Consider the following 20,646-nt stretch of genomic DNA (forward strand, 5'->3'; position numbering starts at 1 on the left):
AGCCACATTCCTGACACTCTTAGTTGTCTCCCTGCTCCAACACACCTGAATCCAATGAAAGGCTCATTAAAAGTCTGCTAACGAGTCTTTCATTGGATTCAGGTGTGTTGGAGCAGGGAGACAACTAAGAGTGTCAGGAATGTGGCTCTTGAGGACCGAACTTGGCCAACCCTTTTCTAAGCTAAAGGGTTTAGAGTAGTCTGGGGCTAAAAGAACTGGGGCACTACACAGGACAAACAAAACAAACACCTCAACTATAAAAGGCTTACAGCACTCGTCAGGAGTAGCAACTAGCGTGCAAACGGACCTAATTACGGCTGGAGGCACAGTTTTCGTGGGCAAAATCCACAAAACTTTGAGTAAAAGATTTCCTTAGCCCCTAAAATGCTGTAGGTACACCTCTGGTACCAACTTGTATGCACGAAGAATAGCGCTCTTCAGTTTATCATAATTTAGGCTATCTGAAACAGACAATGATGCACACACCTCTAACGCTTTACCGCTCAGTTTACACTGAAGTAAAATAGCCCACACATCCCATGGCCAGTGTAACGCGACCGCAATGCACTCAAAAGCCCCAAAATACGACTCCACTTCACCATCGCGGAAAACTGGGACAAGCTGAATGTTTTTAGTGACATCAAACGCATCACATGGACTGACCGTGGGAGGTTCCGTAGCCAAACCCCGGACCTGCAGCTCCAACTGCCGCATTTTAAAAAACGGCTCTGCTTCCAACTTTCTCAGCTCCACTTCTCTAGTGGTGGCAGTTTCTACCTTGATGCGCTTTAACTCTAATTCACGTCTGAGCTGAAACTCTTGCTCCTTTTCCTCCCTTTCATTTTTAAGATGCAACATGCGCACGTCCACACCCACATCACGAGCAGAAGTTTCCACACCAAATTCCCCAGGAGAAGGGCTGAACTTGTCCGTCGCCTCAGACATGCCTGGAGAGCTCACCTGCGGCAGCGGTGCGCTCTCCAGACTGAGACGCACCAGGGACACCACTGCTCTCCCACAGTCACCTCACTCACGCACAAACCAGAGGAGACAGGAACACCAAAATGCCGAGCGATTGCAAGCAAATCACTCTTTCTACAGGAATTAAAAACAGAAAGCGACGGTTGAGCCACAAACTCCTCTAAGTTAAACATACATAACCATCACTAACCAGACCACGAAACAGTCTCCAAACACACCACAGCTAATCACAACACAGCTGATCCCACTCACAGCCGATTCCACACAGCTGACTCACGAAACGCTGTGCACACACCCATGAAATCACCCAGTCACGCGCACCCGCGCTCCACTCACACGGGGCCACAAAAGACAAAAACAGAACAGTATAGCTACTCAGTGGCCCCCGCAATTATAAAACAATCCCAGAACCCCTAGAAAAAAACAAACCTAGCCTATCTTCTGGAGCTTGCCGGGCTCGAGGCCACTGTGAAGCCCCCACTGGTGAATACACACCACCCAGGATTCGCCCCAAAAATAACAAATTAAAACAAAAGACGGGTGCCCGATGGAGTGGTGAACAAATCCACCAAGCTGGACCACCCCTAATCTAGACTGGGATTCACAACAAAAATAAAGCCACAAAAGTACAAACACATGCACACACCCATCCAGAGCGGAGTGCACACTAACCTCCCACACACACACAGACAGAGAAATGTTCTACATCACCACAGAAACCAGCCCCCAATTTGGTCCAACCTGGCGGCAATCCCGGACGAGCCCCCAAATCTGTTATGTGCCATTGTCTAGGTCACTGGCAATGCAACCGGCAAAATACAAAAGAAAATGAGTGAGTGGGAAATGCTCAGAAAATTAGTACACTTTATTTTACATAACTAAAACAAAACAAAAAAAAAGTATAACAAAAGGTTAACAAAAACACACAAAAAAAACACTGCAGCAAAGAACCCAGATGATCTCAAACATGTGGTATGCTGGACTTTTATAATCCCAGCTGGGCATCAGCTGGCAGGTGTCACTGATCAGCTGGGTGGATCTGAGAAGTGGAGGCAACAGAATTTAGGACATTTTCAAAAGAAAATGCAAAAGAACTAGTTTTGTTTAATCAGAATGCCCAAAGTTATCGAACAACAACAACAAAAAGGTTTCATATAGTGAAACAATAATTCGAAATTTCTATATACATTAGTGATGAATTTTCTTTAAATAATCAGTTTCACAGCCAATTTTATTTAGCAAAGTTGGTGGATGGATACATGAATGTTTGAGTGGCAATTCAAAAAGGAGACTACTGGCTACTACTTTTGGCCTATCTGTCTTTGTGATAACTAGACTCTATGTGTGTGTGTGTGTGTGTGTGTGTGTGTGTGTGTGTGTGTGTGTGTGTGTGTGTGTGTGTGTGTGTGTGTGTGTGTGTGTGTGTGTGTGTGTGGGAAGTGGGGAGTGTTTTTAATAGCAAATAGAACAAAGCTCTTGTCATCGCAATAAAAAATACCCATGTGAACGTCATCAGGACTTTCTCGCCACTCATGGTGCATCATAGTTGGAGTGTCTCTTTGGCTAAATTGTATAATTTATTCTTTCTCATTATTATAGTCTGACCCCTCCTGGGTCAGCTACAGTATAATTGTGTTCATGTCTCTTTCTGGTCAGATCTTTAATCCTGAGAAACACTTTATGCATGTCAGATTAGACTTTTCCACAGTTCTACTGAGAATTTCTGCTGCAGAGTCACTGAAACTGAGACCAACCCACTGCTGAGTAGCTCCTCTTGGCATGAACCATAATCAACCTGTTGTATAAGTCAGTGTATACCGAATACGTTTGCTGTCAGTAATTGTGTTTACACAACGCTGCTGCCCAGGAATGAAAAAGAGACCCTGAATGACAGGAAAGTGTCCCGATGTGTCTTTAACACTGAAAGTGACAGTCTTGCTGCAGTGTCACATGATGATGCAGAGAAATCATTCCGCTGTGATGGTGCAGTGGGTCAGATGAGTGACTGGACTCCAAACCTCTGCTGTAGTACATTAATACAGCCAATAGTTGTTTTACTTGTCCATATAATGTGATATATATATATATATATATATATATATATATATATATATATATATATATATATATATATATATATATTTACACAACCCAGATTCCAATGAAGTTGGGACGTTGTGTAAAATGTAAATAAAAACAGAATACAATGATTTGCAAATCCTCTTCAACCTTTATTCAAATGAAAAAACCACAAAGACAAGATACTTAATGTTCAAACTGATAGACTTTGTTGTTTCTGTGCAAATACGAGGTCTATTAGAAAAGTATCCGACCTTATTATTTTTTTCAAAAACCATATGGATTTGAATCACGTGTGATTGTGTCAGTCAAGCTTGAACCTTCGTGCGCATGCGTGAGTTTTTTCACGCCTGTCGGTTGCGTCATTCGCCTGTGAGCAGGCTTTGAGTGAGGAGTGGTCCACCCCTCTCGTCATTTTTTTCATTGTTTAGGAATGGCTCAGAGACTGCCGCTTTGCTTGATCAAAATTTTTTCAGAAACTGTGAGGACATCAAAGTGGACACCATTCGAGAAATTCACATGGTTTTTGGTTAAATTTTTATGGGCTTCAAAGAGATTACGGAGTGTTACTGTCACTTTAAGGACGGCCCAGAGCGATTGGTGGTGCGCTGCGCTCCGAAGCCACCATCGACAGGCTTAGCGACCATTTTATTTCTAAACGGATGGCTGTATGGATCGGTGACCATCGTGTGCAATTTCTCTGGTTATCACAAGAGCTGGACATCAACCATTTTCCGGCAGATTTCACTTTTAACAAGAGATTTTGTCATGGAAAGCCGAGCGGAGGCTTCGCACGTCACGATGGATTCGCTACTGGAGCGAGACAAAACCACCTCCGTTTTGGTCTCACAGGACGGCTTTGAGATGGCGTTCAGACAGCTGTCGATGGTTTTTCCATCGAGTGATTGTGGATGTGCCTGGACATGCCAGAACATGTCCTGTGAGGCTTCATCACGGCGTTGCTTTGCACCATGTGGCACCCCTACCACCTCCAGCTTTGCCTGCTGTCTTTTTGTTCATGCTACTCCTTCTCAGAGATACAACATAGTCCTATAAAATTGACCTTCTTGCCTTCCACCACAAATCACTCCTGCCACTCTTCTCCTGCCACAAAACACCTGCACACTCTACTTCACCTGTCTACCGCACTCTCCATTACTTTCCAAAATATTTAAACTCATCTACATATAATTCACTCTACTCCGTGCAACCTCACCATTCCATCATGCTCATTCACAGACATTCTACAAAAACACAAAAGTAGAACTCAACTCCGTCTGGCCTCTTCTGTACTTCTCCATCAAGACTCACAAAGGAAGCATTCAATCTGTACAATTCTTTCTTGGTAGGAAAACATCTTTGTGTCTTTTCAAAACCTAGCCTCCACTACTCTTTCCCATAACTTCATGTTGTGGCTGATTAACTTCATGACTCTGTAGTCAGTGCAGCTCTGCACATCACCATTATTCCTAAAATCACAGCCAACACACTTCTCTACTCTTCAAGCATCTTCTCACGTTCCAAGATTTTATTAAACAATCTGGATAAAAATTCCACTGCCATCTCTCCTAAACATTTCCATTCCTGAACTGGTACATCATCTGGACCCACTGCTTTTCCACTTTTCATCCTCTTCATAGCTATTCTCACTCCATTTGTACTTATCCTCATCACCTCTGTTCCCTTCACCAACATACCCATTGATGTCAGCTTCAGTCGCTATTCACTTCATCTAGCTCATTCTGAAAATGTTCTCTCGCCTTCATCTCACAAGCCACTTGTGGGGTATATGACATTCATCAGTAACAACTTAATTTCCAACTTCACACTCATCACCCTATCAAACGCTAGCTTCATCTCTAACACATGCTTAGTAATCAGCATTTTTCATACAATTAGTTCATAATTACTCAAACACCATTTTCCACACCATGGTAAAACAGTTTTACCTTCCTCCAGTGCTCCTGGTGTTACTTTCCTTTCACATGGTGTCTTTGACCCATAGTATATTGACGTTTCTCCTCTCCAACATATCAGCTACCTCTCTAACCTTACCAGTGATATTGCAAACATTCAAAGTTCAGGCTTTCACTTCCATGCTTCAAGGTTTCATCCTTGCCCATTGTATCTAGACATGCTGTCCACCTCTTCTCATATGACCGATAGCATCACAGTTTATGCTGGTACATTGCTGGACAACCAAATCAGTTGTAATCATTGTTAACCTGGGCCTCAACCTATCTGGTGTGAAAATTTGATTTGTGATCTGCCTGTATGGTTTGGGAAAATTTCTGTCAGTTGCCCTTCCTGACATAACGCTACCCATTTACCTGGGTGTGGGACCGGCACACAGAATGCATTGGCTTGTGCTTCCCATGCGACTGTATCCCATGTGAAACTGTCAATGACCAGAGCTGGTAAATTTGAGCATATCACTCCATTGCTGGCCTCTTTTCATTGGCTTCCAGTTGAAGTTACAGCAGATTTTAAAGTGCTCCTTCTTAATTACAAAATTGTTAATGGCTTAGCATCATTGTACTTACCCGGCCTGGTGAAGTCATACTTGTCTGGTCTTACACTGCGCTCCCACGATTCTGGTCTTCTGTGTGCCCCAAGGGTCCTTAACAAGACTGTTGGTGAGTGTACTTCTAACTTTCATGCACCAGGTTTGTGGAATAACCTGGCTCTTGACATCAGATAGGCATGTTCTGTTGATGCATTTAAAGCCAAGTTGAATACCTACTTATTTAGTTCTACGTATGAGTCATGAGTTGTGGTGCTACATCTATGATTATAATTATGTTAACTAATCAAATTATAATTATAATTTGAGTGTGATTCTAACCTTGCTCTTAACTTGTTTATCTTGAATTGTTTGTTGTGCAGCACTTTGATGGAAAATGCTTTACAAATAAATATATTATGAAGATAAGATCATGTATCCCAACCACTCCTCCTGATGGTACCCTCCTTGTTTTCCTGGGCTTGATACAACTACTCAGAATGCAATGGCTTGTATTTCCTATGTGGTTATTTTAACCAGTGCATATTCAGGGTATAAAGGTGAATGAGTTGCTGAATTAGTCATGTCCATGTTTTGTATATACTATGGAATACAACCCTAATTCCAATGAAGCTGGGACGTTGTGTAAAATGTAAATACAAACAGAATAGAATGATTTGTAAATCCTCTTCAACCTATATTCAGTCGAATACACCACAAGATATTTAAAAAAGACAAGATATTTAATGTTCAAATTGATACACGTTTTTGTGCAAATATTTGCTCATTTTGAAATGGATGCCTGCAACACATTTCAAAAAAGCTGGGACAGTGGTATGTTTGCCACTGTGTTACATCAACTTTCCTTCTAACAACACTCAATAAGCGTTTGGGAACTGAGGACACTAATTGTTGAAGCTTTTGTAGGTGGAATTCATTCTCACTTGATGTATGGCTTCAGTTGTTCAACAGTCCGGGGTCTCCATTTTCGTATTTTGTGCTTCATAACGTGCCACTCATTTTCAGTGGGTGACAGGTCTGGACTGCAGGCAGACCAGTCTAGTACCCGCACTCTTTTACTACGAAGCCACACTGTTGTAACACATGCAGAATGTGGCTTGGCATTGTCTTGCTGAAATAAGCAGGGATGTCCCTGAGAAAGACATCGCTTGGATGGCAGCATGTGTTGCTCCAAAACCTGAGTGTACCTTTCAGCATTGATGGTGCCATCATAGATGTGTAAGTTGCCCATGCCATGGGCACTAACACACCCCATACCATCACAGATGCTGGCTTTTGAACTTTGCACTGGTAACATCTGGATGGTCTTTTTCCTCTTTTGTCTGGAGGACACGACGTCCATGATTTCCAAAAACAATTTGAAATGTGGACTCATCAGACCACAGCACACTTTTCCACTTTGCGTCTGTCCATTTCAAATGAGCTCAGAGAAGGCGGCGGCATTTCCAGATGTTGTTGGTGTATGGCTTTCGCTTTGCATGGTAGAGTTTTAACTTGCAGTTGTAGATGTAACGACGAACTGTGTTAACTAACAATGGTTTTCTGAAGTTTTCCTGAGCCCACGCAGTAAGATCCTTTACACAATGATGTCAGTTTTTAAAGTAGTACCGCCTAAGGGATCGAAGGTCACAGGCATTCAATGTTGGTTTTCAGCCTTGCCGCTTACGTGTAGAAAGTTATCCAGATTCTCTGAATCTTCTGATTATATTATGGACTGTAGATGATGGAATCCCTAAATTCCTTGCAGTTGAATGTTGAGAAACATTGCTCTTAAACTGTTGGACTATTTGTTCATGCAGTTGTTCACAAAGGGGTGATCCTCACCCCATGTTTGCTTGTGAACGGCTGAGCCTTTTGGGGATGCTCCTTTTATACCCAATCATGACACTCACCTGTTTCCAGTTAACCTCTTCACCTCTGGAATGTTCCAAACAGATGTTCTTTGAGCATTCATCAACTTTCCCAGTCTTTTGTTGCCACTGTCCCAGCTTTTTTGAAATGTGTTGCAGGCATCCATTTCAAAATGAGCAAATGTTTGCACAAACACAATAAAGTTTATCAGTTTGAACATTAAATATCTTGTCTTTGTGGTGTATTCAATTGAATATAGGTTGAAGAGGATTTGCAAATCATTGTATTCTGTTTTTATTTACATTTCACACAACGTCCCACCTTCATTGGAATTGGGGTTGTAACTCAGTTATGAGTGTTATCTGTCATCCCCTTTCACATTTGGCATGTTATTATTTAGATGGAAAACTCCTTAGTGAGAGGTTTTCAGGCTTTGAAACATTTATGCATGCAAAGCTTCTCAGCAGCCTCGTTCCTTTAACACTGAGTTCACCTTCATTCTCTGAGCAGGTTTGTTTTCCCACCAGGCAACCACAGTCCCACCCAATACACAATGCAGAAAAACACTTTGGCTGTTGCAAATGGTGTCATTATGTAGTTTGCCCAGCAGAGGCCGCTCCAACAGCATTGTTTACAATGGTGTCAAGCATAGCTAGGACCACCATCACCCCTTGGCCACATTAGCCACAGGAGAAGGGGGCTAAGTGACCAGTTGCTATACATTTTCAGTCAGAGTGTATGTTGAGTATTTGCTATGCTGCCAGCCAGGCAGTTCTAAAACACACAAGGTCTATTTTATGCAAATAATGCATGATGCAGCATGCTGACAGCCAATCCAAGTGAGGGCAGCATGACATATGTTGTTTGGCTGTTGGTGACATAGACAGTTAGTTTACAACTGGAAAACATCAATCCTCAGTAACATTTCTTTGTCATAAGGGTTTGATAATGAAATGTTAGGAATGATTGGAATTTTATGGATATATATTGGCAGCTATATCGGTATTGTAACAAAAAAAAAATACCCCACAATATCAGCATAGGTATTGGCTCCCAAAAGCACTCATATTGGTCAGGCTCTTTTTACTCGAGGCCAAAATATGGCCATCAAGTATTATGAAGACTTTGTGTGTGTCCGTCCGTCCACCCGCCTGTCTGTGTTCAGCATAACTTCAGTCCTATTACTGTCACAGTCTTAATATTCACAGGGAGGATTCTTGGGACACAGACCTTCAGCATATTCAAAGATGGCTAAGGGGTCAAAAGGTCACATTCTTTCTACACACTCTTTCATTGATTTCATGCTCATACGGCCAAGGGTATTTTAGCATTGCATTATATTTTTTGACATTGCATCATTCCCGCAGTGCGTTGGATTGTAAATTGTCGAATGTTGCATTTGTTTAGAATAAATTTGTAAGTGTGAGAATATGTGAAAACAAAAACAGAAATCTTTTGACCTTTGTTTTGTCCCACACAGCAACAGCAGTGCTCTTGCTCTCTACAAAAAAATACAGTATTCATTATTTGTACATATTAGTTTTCTTTTTTCTCTCTTTGTCACACTGGTCTTTGTTGGGCAGCAATCATGCCGCATCAAAGAAACAAATAGATGAAACAAGCTCTCTTTGAGGGCAGAGCAACCTTTTAGCTCATTCTTCTTTCTGATGTTTTTGTTTTGTTTTGTTTTTTCAAAATTGTTTGTAAAATTCAGATTAAAGAATAAAACTTTAAATAAGCATACACATTTATGTAATTGCATATAGGCGTGCACATTTATATCCACCATATTATTTTATATATCAAATTAAACTTTTGAGGGGTGTGGTGGGTTAGTGGTTAGCACTGTTGCCTCACAGCAAGGCTGTGGGATCATTTCCCATCTGTGGCTTTTCTGTGAGCAGTTTGCATATTCTCCCCGTGTTTGTGTGGGTTCTCTCCTGCTGCTCCGGCTTATCCTACCACCTCATGCGCTGTGACTGCTGGGATCGGCTCCAGCCCCCCTGTGACCCTTAACTGGAGAAGCGATTGAAGATGAGTGAGTGAATTTTAATTTTGGAGATTAAACAGATGCCACTGATTTTTTTTTGAGGGACTTCGTGGCATAAAATCTTCTCATCATTCACTTTTCTGAATCACCATTCAAATAAGAATTTATATTTGTGAGGTGCATGTTTATTCTTACTGCTGCATAATAAGAAGAAAATGGAAAGTCTTTACTTTCTCTCAGTAATTTATGTCAAAGTGACCTCGACATAAATCATTTTACCTCACATGTAATATGTAATGGAAAAAAGACTTTTCATGTGTTCAAATTAATATTTTCTTGCAGTGTCTGTCTCATATTTCTTTTCACAGACTGACTGTCACTGTAAGTTGGTGTTATACGTGATGTGCAATTTGATTTTTCTCTGAAAAGCTCAACTTCTTCAGAATGGACATCAGGAGCAGAGACAAATACTTTCACACACTGAGGGACTGATCTTACCATTGGACTGCACACATCATCACTCATTCTGGAGAAAGTAGAAATAATAGAAGATAGACCTTTTAACAGAAGCTCATTTACATATCTTTTAAGCACATTTGTGTAACATACCTGAATGTCAAATATTGCCTGAAATTGAATATCCAAATTTTCATCATGTCAAACTTGACCGTAATATTCCTTCTGTGAGAGTCTATAGTCGATTAATGTTTGGAGTAGATTGGTCTAAGGTCACGGTCAAGGTTGTCAAAACTATTGACCAAAATACATGTTATCTAGGATATCTCCTTAACCAGGAAGATTAGATAGATGAAAAAAAAACCTTATATTAATCAGAAAATTATTTGTAATCAAATGGTATGAGTGATGTTATGATGACACCACACTGAAAAAAATAGTTGAACCAACTTAAAAAAAAAAGCATTACAATTGGTAAAACCTGAATGAATTAAGTTGTTTGAACTTAAGTTTGTAAGTTAGATCTAACTTAAAACCATTGAAATTTGGTTTGCATTTATGAAGTTCTACGCAGGTTAAACATAGCAGACATGAAATATTTGGAATACTTGTATTAACAACTTTTCAGGGTCTCATCCATGCAATCTCTTTTAAATGTTATGAAAGGCATAAAATGCATATTTCGGTAGTATGATGTTCATTTGCAATTGTTGTCATGTGGTTTGTTGATGTTGTTTTGACTGCAGTGCTTCTTTGGCATGCAAGGGATTATGGGATATCTCAATAGGGTGAATATTACAGAATAGGCACCTTATGGTGCCTGTTCTTTTCAGATGCTCTTTTGAGGTATCTAAATCCTGCTGCCTCCACCTGTGTATTGGGGGGGCATTAAAAATCTTGCTTAGGGCGACAAATTGGTTAGGGCCAGCAGTGGATAAATATGTGAATGCAGTTTCAAACAGCCACACCTCTGCTGAGAACTGCATCAGATTTGTTTCACAAGACCCAGTCCATGTAGTGAATTTGAATTTGTTTGAATCCCACCACCCATTCCACGGGGATCATTCTGCCACTCACACATACGTACATGCTAATAAAGAAGGAGTCTGCTCCCTACAAGGACAGCCTCACTCTCAGAGCCTTCAATCGACAGTTACCATCCTCATTAAATTGACAGGATGTTTTAGCAGTGTTTAGCATCCACTGGCAGGTTGGAGTGTGGCTTATGTTATGCTGTAAATGTCCGTGAAACAAGAGGTGCCAGGATTTCTGTTTAAATTTTAGGACCAGACGATGCCTGCTTTTTGTCTCACTGCGTGCCTCTCAGTAACCTCACAGTAATAGGAACTGTGTTCCTCGTTACCACCATGAAGCAACACACAACAATAATCCATCTGTATGCAGTCTTGTCCTTGCAGAGCTGTATAGCATTGGACATTATCCTGGGACTTGACTCACAGACACACTTAGCTGCTATTTGTAATTACGACTTAACCTATTGAATGTGTCTTTGCACCAGGAACGAAAGGACCGGTGTCGCTGACCGAACGGCCCCTCCTACAAATCGGTCCGCCCTGCTTTCACTGCACCTGCGTCATTTCGCAATGTCAGCAGCAATTCATCGATTATCACCTCGTTTCTGCATTAAAATTGCACTCCAGTCATCATCTATCTCAGGGACAGATATCTGAAGCTTTTGTACAACAATCATTTCCACGTGAATTCAGCATTATTATATAATAAAAGATGAGGGGAGCGATCAGAACATGAGAGCAGCACGTCTGAGTCTGACTCTCTGAGTCTGACTCTCTACATCCAAAGCGATCAAAGGAAACAGAATAATGTGATTATTAACCGTCAGATGACAAAGTAAAACCTCATAAATCATTCTAAACTCAGTTTTTAAGCAGAAACGAAGAGATAATTGGTGAATCGCTGCTGTTGGTCCGAAATGATACATGCGCAGTGAAGGCAGGGCGGACCGATTTTATGGGAGGGCCGTTCAGTCAGCAGCACCGGGACATCTTCACACAAATGACTAATGATCATCTTTTTTGCCTTAGATGACGTTTATTCAATTATTTTCTGCCAGTTATCCGGGTCCAGGTCACAGTGACAGTCGACTAAGTAGGTCATCCCACACTTCTATATCCTCGGCCAAGTCAAATTATACTTTAATAATTATCGTATAATTTGAGAAATGACTGTATACATATTCTTCAAGGTGCTTGGGCCGATTTCTACCAACCTTGTAGTGTATGCAGGTTTTGGGAATATAGGTTGACCTCAAACCTGCCTTTATTGGCGTGCATAGAGTAAATCTTCAAAAACACAGATTAATAGATAGATAGATAGATAAACAGATTCCATCCCTTCTAGGTTGTTAACATGATGCCTCAGAAATAATAATTGTTATCATTTTGTAACTCACAAAAACTGACTTATTTCAAATTTGGTGATCTTTCGTTCACTACTCAATACATCCACAAAGAAAATTTGTTTTGCTTATGTAATCCACGTGAGGGACACGTCTGGGGAATATTCCACAGACTTGGCAGATACGTGTTGGGTGTTTTGCGAATACTATATTGATGACGAAAATTACAACCCCAATTTCATTGAAGTTGGGACGTTGTGTAAAATGTAAATAAAAACAGAATACAATAATTTGCTAATCCTCTTCAACCTATATTCAATTGAATACACCACAAAGACAAAATATTTAATGTTCAAACTGAGAAACTTTATCGTTTTTGTGCAAATATTTGCTCATTTTGAAATGGATGCCTGCAACACTTTTCAAAAAAGTTGGGATGGACAACAAAAGACTGGGAAAGTTGATGAATGCTCAAAGAACACCAAATTGGAAACAGGTGAGTGTCATGATTGGGTATAAAAGGATCATTCCCAAAAGGCTCAGCTCTTCACAACCAAAGATGGGGCTAGGATCACCACTTTGTGAACAACTGCGTGAAAAAATAGTCCAACAGTTTAAGAACAATGTTTCTCAAAGTTCATCTACAGTCCATAATATAATCAGAAGATTCAGAGAATCTGGAGAACGTTCTACATGTAAGTGGCAAGGCCAAAAACCAACATTGAATGCCCGTGACCTTTGATCCCTCAGGCAGCACTGCATTAAAAACCGACATCATTGTGTAAAGGATCTTACCACTTGGGTTCAGGAACACTTCAGAAAACCTTTGTGAGTTAACACAGTTTGTTGCTACATCTACAAGTGCAAGTTAAAACTCTACCACGCAAAGCAAAAGCCATACATCAACAACATCCAGAAACACTGCCTCCTTCCCTGGGCCCGAGCTCATTTGAAATTGACAGATGCAAATTGGAAAAGTGTGCTGTGGTCTGATGTGTCCATGTTTTTCCATTGTTTTTGGAAATCATGGACGTCGTGTCCTCTGGACAAAAGAGGAAAAAGACTATTCAGATTGTTACCAGCGCAGAGTTCAAAAGCCAGCATCTGTGATGGTATGGGGGTGTGTTAGTGCCCATGGCATTGGCAACTTACACATCTGTGATGGCAGCATCAACGCTGAAAGGTACATCCAGGTTTTGGAGCAACACATGCTGCCATCCAAGCAACGTCTTTTTCAGGGACGTCCCTGCTTATTTCAGCAAGACAATGCCAAGCCACATTCTGCACGTGTTACAACAGCATGGCTTTGTAGTAAAAGAGTGTGGGTAATGGACTGGCCTGTCTGCAGTCCAGACCTGTTGCCCATTGAAAATGTGTGGCGCATTATGAAGCACAAAATACCACAACGGAGACCCCAGACTGTTGAACAACTGAAGCTGTCCATCAAGCAAGAATGGGAAAGAATTCCACCTACAAAGCTTCAATAATTAGTGTCCTCAGTTCCCAAATGCTTACTGAGTGTTGTTAGAAGGAAAGGTGATCTAACACAGTGGTAAACATACCACTCAGCTTTTTTGAAACATGTTGCAGGCATCTATTTCAAATTGAGCAAATTTTTGCACAAAAACAATAAAGTTTATCAGTTTGAACATTAAATATCTTGTCTTTGTGGTGTATTCAATTGAATATAGGTTGACGAGGATTTGCAGATCATTGTATTCTGTTTTTATTTACATTTTACACAATGTCCCAACTTCATTGGAATTGAGGTTATACAAGCAGGTGTTGTCAGTGCAAGAAACAAGCCATGACCATGCAGAAATGTACTAAATCAGAAAATCAAAGCTTTACTTTCTGAACATTTGTTTCACAGCAGTTACATTCCAAAATTCAAACAATACCGCCATAACTCCCCACAAAACCACTGACAGGATTCTGTATGAATTTAGCAGAGAAAAGCAAGGAGATGGTTGAGCAAGGTATGTAGTGAATGGGGTCTATAAGAAAAACATTGATTCCACAAAGACAGAGAAATGTATTATTATTTTAAGGTTAACAATAGTTATAACATTCAAATAATACAGTCACGTCAATATAATTCAGAAGAAAGGATTTTGCATGAATGTAGCTGAAGCAAACAATGCCTTCTCTCTGTGTGTCTCTGTGTAATTTGGAATTAACATTGGGCTTAAAATGAGGTTCTTCTTTGTGATTTACTTTCATTTCCAAAACCTCGGTCTGGTGGATGTAGCAAGTCCCTGCTACCTGCTGTGGATTTTTGTTTTAATGCCTTAAAATAAGTTTTGTTTTTTGTCCCAGGCTGTAAACATGTTTATTTCTTGCTGTAAAATTGCTCAAATTTGGCAGTTTAGCTTGGAGTCTACAGGCAGTCTACTTTTTTGGAGTCACCCTCATCCCATCTTTGTTAGGTGTTTCTCAGAATCCAACAGTGTCTTTCTTTCAATCACGCCAACTTATTTTTATTAGAGCTTGGCAATGATTAAAAAATTTTATTGAGATTAATCGCATGATTTCCACGATTAATTGCAATGTTATACGCAAAATACAAAAATGAATTCAAAAGTAGTGTATAGCACAGTTTTATTTTAAATCTTCTGCCCTATGAACGAAAGCCTGGGCAGCGCCAGGGAGGCACAGGGGGTGCCAGAGCTCCCCCTGGATTTGTCATAGCACCCCCAAGAAAATAATTCCTCATTTATCATTTTAATTTCATTTTGTCCCATGTTTTTAAGGTCTTGTCTACACTGAAACTGAACTTCTATACAATGCTTTTCTTTGACATTTTCAAAAAGTGTTCAATTCAAGAAAGGTCTCCATTCTCACAGATGCAGTGAAACTGCATGAAAATGCTGCAGTACATATGCCAGGCCTGTATCTAGCACTGTAACGCTTCTACAAAAAATGAGAAGACGTGGAGCTAACAACAAAAGCTAAAACTTTAGTAGCCGGCTAATGGATTAAATAAAGTCTTTTAATCTGACCTGTTCCCAGGATTCATCATCACAGGTGAAAACTGTTCTCCACATGACACCCTTGTTTTGGAAGATGACGTCTGGAAATGTGTTAATTCCTTATGATGGAAGTTACTTGTTATGGTTTTTATTTTAAGTAGGTACACATGTATGACCTAAATATGGTGTCCGCTGCTATGGATGTATCAGCTGTACATGGCCAGAGAGACTTTCAGGCAGTAGTACTGAGTTTGCATTTCGTGGAATGAGTTTATTTTTTGCCAATCGGGAATCCCCCTATTTGATGAAGTAGTGCAAATCGCCCCCCCCCCCGCAACCTCATTTTCAAATGGCATTCCTGTGACAAGTAGAAGTTACAAAATTCTGTGACTGAATAATTGCGTTGAAAAGGTCGAAGAAATTCACCTTGAAGATGAGTAAGATCAGTTTTCAAATCATATAGAGCATTTAATTCATGTAATTACATACCTTTCTGCGAAGTTTGGTAGTGATCAAAGCCTTTTCATGCATATTTTTATGATCCACAAAACCGACGTCGAGTCGGCCAATTGGCGGACATGGTGAAATTGATGTTTGTTTACCTTGGAAACTACTGTCAGCAAACAGTGTTTATACGACGGATCGTTGCAAATCGCACATTTAAATGAGATAATAATTAGGTTTGACAGAGTACCATCATTTTGAAATGTAAACAATGAGACACTGGTCACGGTTTTCTGGCGTTTGTCCCTTAAAACACGCAGATGTAAATTACCAAGATCTTCCCACCTTCAAATGCTCATAGCTTTCTTCATATATGACATAGAACAAATATTTAAACACCATTTTCAATGTCTCTATAAGCACTTTTGCTACCACCATTTCTGTTACAATCCCTTTAACTTTAATTTTTTGTCATTTTTAAGGGGTTTTTAAGCAGTCCCTTAGTGTCTGTCTGCTCTGGGTGAGTTTCTCAACCTGCTCTGTCTCACCACCAAGAAGAAGAAAAAAAAAGTATGCTAAATTATACTGTAAATTTACCCAGTAATGTCCAGTAGTCCCCAGCGAGAGCAATAGCGGGTGCACGTTGTAAAGTTGTGGCTTTTGCAGTCCTCTCCTTTATGGTGCATTGTGAGGGAATCTCATATGTGCCGTCATTTGTTGCGATTCTCAGAATGTCTCTCAGACCGACGTCTTCCACAACACTAATCGGCCTGCAGTCTGTAGCAATCCATTTTGCTGTCACATTTGTGAGCTTCTCTTGCCTTTGTTTCTCAATAGTTCTCCCGCACGTTGCATCTAACATAGTCTGCAGAAGCCTCACGCCACAGTTTGTTTCATTGAATGATTTCCTGGTATCAGCTGTGTGCTGCATTTAGGTGATATTTAAGACTCGAAGTACTCTGCTGATAAAAAAAAAAGCGTTAATGTGCAATAAAACAACTGTCTGCGTTAATTAATTAATGCGCTAACGTGATAATAATGCATTAACTTGCCCAGCCTTAATTTTTATGTCAAAATGTGAACATTTTTTTGCTCTGTCATTGTTGCAGGTGGTGAAGATGATGATTATTGTTGTTGTGACTTTTGCCCTCTGCTGGCTGCCCTATCACGTCTACTTTATCGTGACGGGCCTGAATATGTATCTGCTTAAGTGGAAGTACATCCAGCAGGTTTACCTGTTGGTGCTGTGGCTGGCCATGAGCTCCACCATGTACAACCCCATCATCTACTGCTGCCTCAACAGCAGGTGGGTACGCCGCATCGTAGTGCTAACGGCAACTTGAAATAAAAAAGCCTTCAAAGAAATCAGGCCAGTTCCACTGAGAATGAGGCCAATAAAGGAGATTGTTTTTGTTGTGCTTTGATTTTCCTTTTCAAAGATATTACTTCTCGCTAGGGCTGTTTGTTGTATTGAGGAAAGGATCCACCCTTGATGTCTCAAGTACTCTCAGTTCACTGTTAAGTACTCTCACTATAAATACTGCAATTCGAGAGCAGCTCCCCCCATGCATTGCTTAGCAACCACAGATGTGTCAGGACCTGCTTTATTAAACATAAAAAACAGAGGCACCTGAATATTTCCTTTGCCTCTTTGTGCTTGAAGTATAAATATATAATATATAAATGAATCACATGAACAGGATTGCTTAAAGAAATACATGTAAAAAAAAATGATCCATGTTGGACAGATTTAACTGTACATGCAAACTCTTACTCTATTCAGTGTTTTGATTTCTCCAGGTTTCGTGCTGGGTTCAAACAAGCATTTCGCTGGTGTCCATTTATAAAAGTGTCCAACTACGATGAGCAGGAACTTCGTTCTACACGGCTGCACCCGACGCGCCAGAGCAGTATGTACACGCTGTCACGAATGGACACCACCACGGTGGTGGTTTACGACCACGCGGAGGGCGACGGCAGTGTGGCGAGTGCCTGTGGCTCCACAAGAAAATACTCCCAGTCCAGCAAGAAGAGGAGCTACGTCACATCTCGCCATGCAGACATCACCGGGTGTAACGGCAGTGGTGTGAAGACACAAAATGGAGATGTAACTAATGCTCAGGCTGAGGAATTCTCCTAAATGGGAAACTCCAATGAATGCACGCAAAGTTTTAAACTAACACACAAACCACATATACATACATTATTGTGAATGCGACAGAAGCATTGTATGAAGGATCAGAGCCAACGGAGCAAAGGTTATTAAACAGTCCTATTTAAAGGTTAACACAACATAATATATGAAAACGCTCAGTGAGAGCACACAACATTGAAATACGGATCAAAGGGACCATTATAAATATAATACTAATACAGCAATGACCCATCTTCAATTTTCTTATTGAGGGAAGGAGGTTGTTTGCCAAAATCTCTCGATACATGACCCCATCCATCCTCCCTTCAATACGGTGCAGTTGTCCTGTCCCCTTTGCAGAAAGGCATCCCCAAAGTATGATGTTTCCACCCCCATGCTTCATGGTTGGGTCGATGTTCTTGAGGTTGTTCTCATCCTCCAAACACGACAAGTGGAGTTGACACCAAAAAGCTCTGTTTTGGTCTCATCTAACCACATGACCTTCTCCCATGCCTCCTCTGGATCATCCAGATGGTCACTAGCAAAATTTAAATGGGCCTGGATATGTGCTGGCTTGAGCAGGGGGACCTTGCTGCCCTGCATGATTTTAAACCATGATAGCATCATGTGTTACTAATGTAATCTTTGCAACTGTGGTCCCAACTCTCTTCAGGGCATTGACCAGGTCCTCCTGTGTAGTTCTGGGCTTTCTTACCCCATGAGGTGAGATCTTGCATGGAGCCCCAGACTGAGGAAAATTGACAGTCATTTTGTGTTTGTTCCATTTTCAAGGAATTGCACCAACAGTTGCTGCCTTCTCACCAAGCTACTTGTCTAATGTCCTGTGCAGGTCTACAGTTTTGTCCCTGGTGTCCTTAGACAGCTCTTTGGTCTTGGCCATGGTGGACAGGTTGGAGTGTGATTGATTGAGTGTGTGAGCAGGTGTCTTTTATACAGATAACGACCTCAAGCAGGTGCAATTAATACAGGCAATGAGTCCAGAATAGGAGGGCTTCTTAAGAAGAACTAACAGGTCTGTGAGAGACAGAATTTTTGCTGGTTGGTAGGTGATCAAATACTTATTCCATGCAATAAAATGACAATTAATTATTTAAAAATCATACAATGTGATTTTTGGTCTCTCACAGTTGAAGTGTACCTATGATAAAAATTACAGACCTCTCCATTCATTTTAGGTGGGAAAACTGACAGTGGCTTAAATACCTATTTAGCTCACTGTATATCCACAATATACAAAATGAACTTGAATGGTACTCAGAGTGCACACCTCTGCCAAGGCCCCAAAATGCTCATACACACATACACACACACACACATACATACATACATACATATATATATATATATATATATATATATATGTGTGTGTGTGTGTGTGTGTGTGTGTGTGTGTGTGTGTGTGTGTGTGTGTGTGTGTGTGTGTGTGTGTGTGTGTGTATATATATATATATATGAGAGAGAGAGAGAGAAGTAAAGAACATTAATCATTCCCATGACTCATGTAGAACGAATAACGCAGGTATATCATGTAATTATGTAAATTATGGAATGTTCTTATGTCAATCTATAAAGTCATAAGTGTCCTCTTCACAGAAGTCTCACAACTTCAGTAGGAGACTCAAGTTGTCAATTTCTCCCTGCTAGGGTAGCTAAAACTCTCTCGCCCTGATCAGACATGTTGGTTGAATGAAATTATCTGGATTGTGTATCAGGATCCTGCACTTGTCACCAGGGTAACACAAAATGTGGGTGTGCCATTAGTAGGGCCGAGAAATGGGGGCTCCTGATTGGATGAAAAGCGGGGCGATACAAAGTCTAATATTTTCAATGTCTTTTTTTGTACTGCCCTGTTTTGAGATTTGTATCAGACTGATTTTATTGCCACAGTTACCAGGGCAGTAAAATTGAAGTGTATGATTTATCACCCCTGTTCTTTGTTGTATCTCATGAGGGCTGGTTTACAAGTATAGGGCAGATTTTTGTTGTAATATGTGATATCCTATCTATCTATCTATCTATCTATCTATCTATCTATCTATCTATCTATCTATCTATCTATCTATCTATCTATCTATCTATCTATCTATCTATCTATATATATATAGTTATCACATATTACAACAAAAATCTGCCCTATACTTGATTTTTATCTGAAGTTTGGACACTGGCACAGTGGCTTAGTGGTTAGCACGGTTGCCTCACAGCACAAAGGTTGCGAGACCGCTTCCCAACTGGTCTTACCTGTGTGGATTTTGCATGTTCTCTCCATTTTCATGTGGGTGCTACGGCTTCCTCCCACTTTGACAGACATGCAGGTTAGGTGAATTTGTGACTCTAAATTGACCATAGATGTGAGCGTGTGTAAATATGTTTGTCTGTATGTGACCCTGCGGTAGACTGTCATCCATCTTACGCCCTATTACTGCTGGGATTGACTCAGGCCAGCCCCCTCCTCCCATGACCTTTGATTGGAATAAGTGAGAACAGAGTAATTTCCACACATGCACACACACACACACAGCTGTGGTGTGGTGACACTGTAGTTTGTGTAAAAAAAATTTCACAGAAATTAGATCAGTTGTTATACGTGTGAGCATGCAGAGATACACACACAAAATGCTGATTGAAAATCTTGTTTCTTTCCCTCGGCAAGGTGGGAGAATGTTTCACACAAAGTACTGCTGGTCTGCTAGAACTAGGTACTCTGCATTTCTCCAGTTAATCATTTCTGCATGGGAATAATTTATTCAGATTTATTCTACAACTCTCACAATGAAAAAAATGTGAAAAAATATAATGTTGATTGGAATGATGTAA

At 40.6% G+C, this 20,646-nt stretch overlaps 1 protein-coding gene across 1 annotated transcript in view; it reads left to right on the forward strand.

The window, feature by feature from the left end:
- The window catches only part of tacr3a (tachykinin receptor 3a), a 203,995-nt gene extending 186,128 nt beyond the window's left edge, over window positions 1-17,867 (forward strand). The window contains exons 4-5 of the mRNA XM_034188764.1: window positions 16,784-16,980; window positions 17,475-17,867. Coding sequence (XP_034044655.1) covers window positions 16,784-16,980; window positions 17,475-17,814 — 537 coding nt within the window. The 3' untranslated portion in view covers window positions 17,815-17,867. The remainder of the gene's footprint in view (window positions 1-16,783; window positions 16,981-17,474) is intronic.
- The last annotated feature ends 2,779 nt before the right edge of the window (window positions 17,868-20,646 follow it).

The sequence above is a fragment of the Thalassophryne amazonica genome, chromosome 15, assembly GCF_902500255.1.
Source record: "Thalassophryne amazonica chromosome 15, fThaAma1.1, whole genome shotgun sequence".
Classification (NCBI taxonomy): domain Eukaryota; kingdom Metazoa; phylum Chordata; class Actinopteri; order Batrachoidiformes; family Batrachoididae; genus Thalassophryne; species Thalassophryne amazonica.